A 9,608-nucleotide genomic window follows, 5' to 3' on the forward strand; every position below is an offset into this window, starting at 1 on the left:
TGTTGAGAGCTCGCAGATGAAACTCCAGTCTCGCTCGCTCACTTCATTTCCCCCCCACCGGCTCTCGGTGGCTATGAGGCTTTCTACGGTGAGCTTTCTGCGGCCACACCGGAGTTGTTGTGGCTACATCAGGTGTCCTTAGTGACGCCGTGGCTAATTATTAATCTGAGGATAAAATGATTGCGTGTCAGTGCTATGATAGATGTTTTTGTATATCTGCGTTGTGAGTTAAAATCCCCTCCCTCATCAGTATGACCCTGACACAGTCTCGCAGTCTGGGTCGTGCTTTGCTGGAAGTGATATTGGAATACAAATAGCCAGATGCTGGCCTCATAAAACAACTAAATGAAAGACCTGTGGGGCATTACCTGGGTGCTTAAAAAACATGTGTAAACCATCGCGCCATTATCTTTATGGGCCCCTTTATAACCCTGCGACATAAGAAATACCAAAAAGAAAAAAGAAACTCTATGCAGATAAAGAATACCAGGAGCTTTTTGCCTTATATCTCTCTGCTCTCATCCAATGCGTCCCCCCCCTCTGTCTACATGGCATTTTAAGATAAGAGGAATCAGTACTGCACGAGCCCCTACAGCGCGCACCAAATAAGTGAGATCTGGAAGAAACAACACGAAGGAGGGTGCCATTTTTCCCATTCATGTACACATTCCAGCTCGCAAAGAAGGAAGAAAAAAAATTAACTGGAGAAAATTCAGTTAAAGTCCTGTGAGGGAGGTTTAGCGCAACAGCCGTTTTGGAGACAAATAAAGGCCAAGTGGTTTACATTTCCAGAATTTAAAAAAAAATTCAAAACAGAGCCATGTAGTCGACTTTATTACAAAGCCTTGGCAGAGTGCATTTTAAAAGGCAGCGAGCAGCAGGAAGTTAATGGCCTGTCCTGTGTAACTGCAGCCGCTGACAAACAATCGCCCACTGATCATTTTTCACCCTGAACCACCTGTCAGTTTGTGTTTTAACTCATGTAAAAGTGCCTAAATGTCCTTGGTTCCCACTGGAAATCTGACCCATCCTTCTTGTCTGCAGAAGCTTTCTGGCATATATATATATCTTCTGCCGTATAGAGCTCTGGATACTTCTAATATGTGCTGTAGGTGGCATGTGTTTGGAACCTGATGAAATTTTATGATGTCCCACATCCACAACACAGGATACATTTTGTCTTTGGATGATGTTGCAGTGCAGTCACTCGAAACCATTAATGTCCATTAAATCCAGACACCCTTTGCTCTCTTTATGTTCATCTCCTCCAAATTCATCATTTAGGGTGTGCACTCAATTCCCTCCATACATCCACACATACACATCAACTCTTTCACTCATGACACGCCGGCTGTATGGATACTATGCAAATAGCTCTGATCAGAAAGGGACGGAAGCTGAAAAGTGAAGTGGGATCAGTTTCCGCTTTTGAATGAGAGCTGCACAGACCTTGGCCAGCTCGAGCTCCTGACAGCCGCTCACAGAGCTGTTACTCACGGGATGTATATCAGCGCAGACTAATACCACTGTGAAGGTCAGTCCTTATAGGGCATGGTACAATAATAAAAAGAACAGTGTTGGAGAGTAAATGGAAATAAGCACTTAGAGTTGGCCGGCACTTTGCTGCTATCTGCTGGCAGTCAGGCTGAACTGCTGTTATTCCAAATTGAAATAATTCAGTGCATGTGCGGGTATGTTCACACTGCAAAAGGACCAAAAAATGAAACTCAGGAGAACATATTAGGAGACATGTTAAATGGAAATAAACACAGTTGAATAATTACGTAAAACATGATAATAAAAGCCTATGGATTGCTTATTTATTCATTAGGTATTCTAAAGAGCTTTATTTTATTTTATTTTATTTTAATTTATTTGTTTTCCCCTTGTTGTATCGATTGATTGTGAAACCTAGCCCCACCCTTCATGTCATTTGCACATCCTGGGTCAAATGGCCCAGGATGTGCAAATGACATGAAGTGCGTGGGGGTTAAGGCGTATGTGAAGGGATCTCATTACACCAACTCTACCAAATGTTGCAACAGGAAATGAGGGTTAATCAGACCAAGAAATGTTTTCTCAATGTTTTATTACGCAAATGTCCTTAGCTCAGAGGAGTGACACCCAGTGAAGTCTTCAGCTGCTGCTGACAACAACAAAAAACCTATAATAATAATAATAGTGGAATTGTAAAGCGCTTTGGGTGCCTAGAAAGCGCTATATAAATGCAATCCATTATTATAAGCTCAAAGTGCGGGCGAAACAGCCACATGCTCATTAAAATAATGTTTCGGGCCAATGGAAGTAAATTTTTTCTCACCACTTATTATCAAGGTGGTAAAAAGAAAAACAAAACAACCAAAAACTTGAATATAAAATGGACAGGTGGGTTGTTTTTTTCTATACTAATAAGATATTTATAATGACAAAGAAAAAAAAAAGATTTTAACACAAATGTTTAATTTTTTATAGCTTTTATTTAAAGAACCTTCACATTCATCAGCTGCCAATTCATGTCATATCTTGAAGCAGGATAAAAAGGACACTTGTAATATTTTTAGTAAAGTTACAGCAAAACTGTTAAAAACTTATTTTGACAGTACTCTTGAACAAAAGAAGAAATATATCCCAGTCACAGTGCATTAAATAAAAGGAACAGTACTTTGAAGAACTTCAGTGCAGATTTCACCCGAGTCACCTTCCTTCTCGCTCGACCCACTCTGAGTAGCCTCCTTTAAAATGTCTCGCCCTGAGGGGGGAAAAACAAAAGCACAGATCGAGGAGCTTAATCTCTTAACACTGTTGTTTGCTTTATATTAAAAGGTCACCCACAGTTCAGAAAGTCAAAGTATCACCTGAGGACACTTCTGCATGCACCATTTATATCTCATGGATTGACTTCCTGGGAGACATCTAAATGTAGCAGAAGTGCTGTAAAAATAACTAATTATCTCGATTGATTGATGATTAATGTCTAAGGTTTTTTGTTTTTATATGCACATACATTTTTTTTTCTTATAGGCCAAATGAGACTTCATGTAGATTTGTCAGTAGAAAAATATCTGTATGGGAATTGCACATTCACAAAACTAAGTAAATAAATTTCTTTCAACCAGTCTATCAAAGCCAGTGAGACTGCATGCAGTATAAAACCTGCCATCCAGTCTAGTCTCCTCACAGTGCATTTGATTTGAGCTAGCAACACAGGTTTTTGGCCATGCCCCAATGCTTTCAGACTTTGTAAATCTCTCAGTGAATAAATTTACCCTGGAAACACACACCGCGTTCCCACAGTCAATTTCCACTGGTAGTGTGCTTAATCTCCAGGTTTGTTTTGCATAGAAACAAGCACATGTATTACTACTTACTTGCTAAATCCCAGCTGATGAGCGATGCCCAGTGCTCTGCTGCTCCTGATGCCACTTCTGCAGTGAAACACAATGTTGTAGTCAGCTTTCATGGGAGCCTTCACTTCAAACCTTTGCTCAAAGAGCTCAGGGGACAGTTGCAGAGACTCCTCCAGGTTGTCCACTGACATGCATACCAAGAAAGAACACACATGTTAACTACAAATGCAGGAAAACAGGAAAACAGACAAGTCCCTACAAGTTTCAGAACCCTGCTTACGTGGGACGTTGACGGCCTGGGGAATTTGTCCAGCCTGGTACTCATCAGGATTTCTCACATCAAAGAGCTGAATGTTATGGCTTGCCAGCATGGTCTTCAGCTCTGAGTAGGTCACCACTGAACCTGAAAAGCAACAAAGAAAGGAAACAGGAAGAGAGAGTTTTAATTTATTGTTGCTTATATTCGTTGAAAATTATGTGAAACCACCATTTCCTGATTTAATTAGAGTACGTGTTATCTGAACCCCTGCTGATGGTAAACACTGTGGCTGCCTGGTGTGGGGGTGAAATCAAAGTGCCACAGCTAAGCTACAGTATTATCCTCTTTTTGAAATATTGAGAGAAACTGCTTGTGTACACCACCTGAAGTCCATTCAGCTGGGAAGATGCTGAGTATAGGTAGCCATAAACACAGTCAGGTCAATTGACGATTTAAAATAGCATTCCAGCAGTTTAACACAAAATATCATGAGATAAAACTATTAATATCAGTTACTAAGAAATATATCTGTAGGCTCAAAGTGACATGCTGGCCTAGTATTACAAGATTATTATTTTATTCCTGTAAGAGGGTTTCGACAGGACACAACGACGGTTTTACCATTGTCTGATGCTTCTTCGCATTTCGGACTCGATGTTGAAAAAGTCCGACATATCGACCCAAAGTTTGAGTAACACCTCCGGTTCGCCTCCGTAACACCTTGGCAGAAACTCCGGGACAGCACGAAGGACAGCATTATGCACACTACTGGACTGCACGAACTGACACGACCTAAATACATACTGCTACTTTATTGTTATCACCAAATGACCATACATTCACTCAGCCGGCTTAATTCTTCTTCTTCTCCTTCTTTTTTGGGAGGGGGTGCTCCTTAAATAATGGTGCGTTTGGCGCCGATCTCAGGATGTAGCAGTTATAGCACCAACCGCTGGTAAAAGGGCTTTCATTCTCTCCCGATAGAGGGCAGTGAAATAGGCAGGTTTGTTCCCATTTTCTGTAGTCCCTTTACTTTAAAGGTTTAATACATTTCTACAGTAATCTGGAGAAACACATATCATTGCGACAATAAACTAACTGACTGTTCAAACACACTTGACATGTCTACTTTAAACACTTGACAAGTTTATACACTTCTTTCATCTTTACGCTGTTTTTTTTCCTTCTCGGCCTGCTGTCATTGGACGCCCTGCTTCCGTCTCAGAGCTGCGCTTGCGCATATAGAAACATATGGACGTCCTGTGTTGAAGCACACAAATCTGTGGTATAAACGAATGAATAAAAGAAGAAAGAAGAAGAAAGATCCACATAATAATATGTTATACACAATCAGTCATTGATAACTTCAGTGTAATAATTGTCAGTTTTCATTTTGCTAACTAGCTCCATACAACTTTACAAACAGTTAAACTCAGTTAAAGACATTGATGCCTGTCCTCTGGCAAAGGAAATACATGCTTAAGATTTGGACAACAGCTAAGAAAGGGTAAAAAAATAAATGTTTTCAGGTGATATTCTACCCTGAATAAAAATATATTTTTATTATTATAGCACCACGTCTCTTATAGAGTGACTTTTCTATCTTTTCAAAGGAATAGTTAAAACATCTGCTGGACGGTGCTCAGGATGTTTTATGAGTCTGTGGTGTCCAGTCGAATCCTCTATGTTATTGGTGTGCTGCAGCAGCAGACTGAGGGTAGTGCATAACAGCACTGCTCAATAATCCGATTCATGTGGTCAGCAACGTTGTTGATGTGGAGCTTGACTTTCTGACAGATGTTTCAGAAAGGAGGATGCTGTCCAGGTTACAGTCAATACTAGAGAAATCCTTCACACAGGATGCAGGAGCATGTTCAGCAAAAGACTCATTAAGCCTCGATGCAACACTGAAGGCTACAGAAAAGCATTCCTACCTGTGGCCTTCAAACTTCATAACTCTTCTTCATGATGCCTGGACTGTATTCACCTGTAATATCTTATCTATTATTTTTTAAAGTTTGCAATACTTAATTTTAATTCAACGTCACACTTTGAGTCTTAGTCTGACTTATTTTTTTTAATGTAGAAACTTTACATTTAGTAACTTTCATGATTATATTTTATATGAGTGTCTGTTAAAAAAACCTAACAATAACAGTTTAGAATGGAACTAATAAAGTATTCTGATTATGTCTTTATTTAACACATCTGCTTAGAAATGTCTGCCTTCTTTTCAGTGTAATGAAAATAAATGACAGCTGCTACGTGGCTCTCAAAGGGACAAAAGTAGATGTGAAAAACTGAGCAGTAGTGTCTCTTTGTAGCCATGATGACAGTTACTCACCATCAGTTTATAATAAGTTCATCTGTAATAACACCAACAGTGAGAGTTCATCAGGAATGTGAGCCTCAAGCATTCAGTGCTTTGTAAGAAAGTTACACTTTCCTGCAGAGACACTGCAGTGGGGGTTGAAGAAACAGCTCTCACATATGATGCTGTTTCATTCACATGTGCATCCTGTTGTTGTTTATCTTGCTAATCAAGTAAGCCTGGGAACAATTACCCCCCAGTGTGCTTAACGGTTGGTCTATGACAGCTTTGTTTTACTTCCTTACACCTTAGTCTTTCAACTTGTGAGCCCGTTGTTATCTTTCAGATGCTTCTCTTCTGTTGATGTGTAACACTTACATGTAAAGCACACCCACCCTCTGATTTTTGCCTCCTCCCTTACTTTGTCAGTGATTCCTGGTGGTCCCACTCTCTCGCTCAGTGACAACAGACCAACACAGTAAACTCTTGGAAAAAAAAGAATTTTTGTGATTTGTAAAATTATTTTATTGTGTTAATTTTTTTTAACATTACAATACAAAGCTTTCCACTTACTTTTGATTTAAGACTATTTTTAACTGTTCAGAGAACTCGGTCAGTGTTTGTTTGGGTTAACACGATGTCAGTGCTGTGCTGTGGTTAAAATCTTGATGGAAAAAGCATGAAAACAAGTCGTTAAATCAGGCTCGGAAAACCTGACAGAAGGACAAGAGCTGACAATTTGCAGATGGTCTGATGTATGTAGCCACACTCATTTCACTGCAGGGCTTAAGAGGATAGACGTGTAGTGACTCCTGGGACATGAAGGGTTTGAACGTGTATTTTTGGCATGGCATAATTCATTGGTCTGTGCATGGAGAACTTTTTCCCTTTATTATGTGCAAGTGCCATTAGTTGTATCATCCACCATCCACATGTGATGGCTCTGGCTCAAAGGGAAGGACAAAATATGGAGACCACACATGATTTGCATGAAAAGTAAAAATTGTTAAAAAAAACCCCCTAAAGTTAATAATTCAATTCAATTCAATTTTATTTATATAGCACCAAATCACAACAAAAGTCGCCTCAAGGCACTTCATAGTGGGACAGTTAATCTGTAATGTGTGTGTAGTGTGTGGATGTGTGTTCCTGTGCTGTAGATAAATCAAAATATAAAGCAAACAAAGTTCAAATAAACTCAAATTACCTGAAAGGGAAACACAGAAAAGTTGCAAACGCTACTCTAAATAATTTTATTCTAATACCAGTAACCATCAAAACATGGAACTCGATACAGAGGATTGATGGTCATTACACATATTTATTCAGAATAAAACAGTTTTTTGTGTGTTTCAGTTCTAGGGGATGTCAACATAACTGCACAGCTACACAGTAACAGTCAGCGCATGTAAGGAAATACAGTCATTTAACTTATTTTTTAAGGAAATAACTCAAATAACTGCACCGGCATACAGAAGCCCATTTTAGTAACAATCACTACTGTGTTGTGATGTCAGAGTAATGTCACTAAAGCTGTTTTAAAAAAGCTTCTTGAAAAGCATCCGTGTTTTAAAATGTTACAGGGACAGCACTAACAGCAATCACATTTCCCTTGTATTGGCTTGTCATTGGTGTAATTCCCAATGTGATCATGTACCATTACTGTGCCATTAACCTTTGTCTTCCTGTCTTTTTGCGCTCTGATTGTTTTTTCTTATTTTCTCTTCCCCTTCACCCCCAACCAATCACCCTGTGTCTGCCGGAGGCTTCTTATTGTTAAAAGGGACTTTTTCCTTCCCATTGTTGCCCTTGCTCAAAGGGGATCAGTTGATTGTTGGGGGTTTATCTCTTATATTGTACGGTGTTTGGTCTTTACCTGACAACATAAGACAGCTGTTTTTAATCAATTGGCACTATTTATATTGAATTGAATTTTATGGATTTTCTTTAGTTGAATTGAATTGAACTGAATTGATCTTATATTAGTTTTTAACTTAATAATTTTATCCAAAATTTTTATATTTTGTTAAACATTGTTGACTTTATTGATCTATGCTGGAAAATAAACCTATTGCCTCCACATGAGGACATACCTTTTTTTTTTAAACAAAAAGCAAGCAACAGCTGTATAATAAGCAATGACTTCCTGTACAAAGATGTAGTTTTCATACTTCATGCTAGTACTTCAGTGGGTCCAAGTCATCACAAATAGTCAGGAAAAATGCATCCCAAAGATGAAGTGGAGACAAGTGGCAACATTACTTTTTAAAATTGTCACAATATGTGACAAATACGGATACTTTGCTACAGAATACATAGCACAATAGCCCACTCAACTGTTCAGCGGATGTAATAAATGATGTGAATAATACACTAAATGTAGGCTGAGTTTTTCAAATGATTACACAGCGCCCCCAGGTGGCAGAATGTTATAATATTACACAATTCCTGTGACTGTAGGAAAATTAATATGACAGGGTTTGTTTATCTGTCTTCCTCACTGCTCGTCACAATATCACTTTCTCTCAACATCTCCATCCTCCAATTACTCCAGCAAACACCCACAAAGCCCTGACCTAGAGATCATGTTTAGTTCAAACAGCTTAAATACTGTTAGTGTAATTACTTTTAAACAATCTGTAACTGCTGAGTTTGTGTTTATCGCCACACCAGGGAAAGATTTCCTTGCTGCTGCATGTGGGATAGTCTGAGGAGGGTTTCCAAGTTTTTTTTTTTAAAAGAGGGCAGAGGAGGACAAGAACAAGCCAAGAGGGCCCACAGAAAATCTGCTCATCTTCTGCCCTGTGTTTTACAGATTTATTACACAAAAGGTGGGAGTGCACAAGCCTTTAAACATGAAACAACTATTTTGCAAAGTGGAAAACATATTTAAAAAAAACCCAAAAAACTTTTTAGTCAAGCACAAATTGTATTCCAATGTAGCTTAATGATGCACAAGTATATTCAAAGTATCTATACAAAATAATATAAAACGTATTCATGTTTTCATTGCAGCTGCTGCTGATTGTAATTATTTTTATACTGATCGGTTGCATGATCTATAATAATGCAATTTATGTGCAAAATAATTATTCTGTAAAATCAATATTATGGAGTAAAAAAATATGATATTTGCATTAAAAAATATAGCAGTATAGAAGCAGAAAGTTGCAAAGCATACAAATATTTATATTATGTACATGTACGTTAAAGTATGTATGTTAAAGTATGTATGTTAAAGTAAGAGTGTATGAAGTTACGCTCCTTCTGGTCAAATTCATGCGATCATCTAAAGGTACTTGGTGAGTGTGTGTATTAGGCGGGGGGGGGGGGGGGGGGGGGGGGGGGCACACCATGCCCCCTATGGACACACCACTGAGTCCAATGTGATTGTAGTCTACTGTAGACAAGATAAACCTGGGAAGACTCTGTTAAACTGCTTTTTAACATGTTTGCAAGATATGTATGTGTCTTGGTAATCTCAAATTACACTTAGAAATTCTTTTTGGTTTACAGGCTGACATCTGCCAATGATACATTGATTTTTTACATTCTTATCGTTTAACTAAACATATCTAAAAAACCCCATATCTTTTTTTCTTCTAAACACTTTAAAAACATTAAGGCAATAAACAAAAAGATACTTCTTTGACCAATATCTGCATTTTCTCAGGATTGCACAGTTACAAAA

The 9,608-nt window shown here is 38.5% G+C and overlaps 1 protein-coding gene across 2 annotated transcripts; it reads right to left on the reverse strand.

The window, feature by feature from the left end:
* Positions 1-2,478: 2,478 nt before the first annotated feature.
* On the reverse strand, positions 2,479-4,467 carry si:ch211-161h7.8 (thiosulfate:glutathione sulfurtransferase). Of its 2 annotated transcripts, none has more exons than XM_035909466.1 (4): positions 4,228-4,467; positions 3,628-3,750; positions 3,369-3,425; positions 2,479-2,749 (listed from the first exon to the last, which is right to left on the reverse strand). In XM_035909466.1, exons 1-4 carry the CDS (start codon positions 4,406-4,408, stop codon positions 2,643-2,645), a joined length of 468 nt encoding a protein of 155 aa, XP_035765359.1. In that variant the 5' UTR covers positions 4,409-4,467; the 3' UTR covers positions 2,479-2,642. The 2 variants fall into 2 exon arrangements, with proteins under 2 accessions (XP_035765359.1, XP_006794589.2); XM_006794526.3 differs by having other exon boundaries at positions 3,369-3,531.
* Between the last annotated feature and the right edge of the window lie 5,141 nt (positions 4,468-9,608).

This window comes from Neolamprologus brichardi, chromosome 9 (genome assembly GCF_056152115.1).
Source record: "Neolamprologus brichardi isolate AB-2024 chromosome 9, ASM5615211v1, whole genome shotgun sequence".
NCBI classification, from domain to species: Eukaryota; Metazoa; Chordata; class Actinopteri; order Cichliformes; family Cichlidae; genus Neolamprologus; species Neolamprologus brichardi.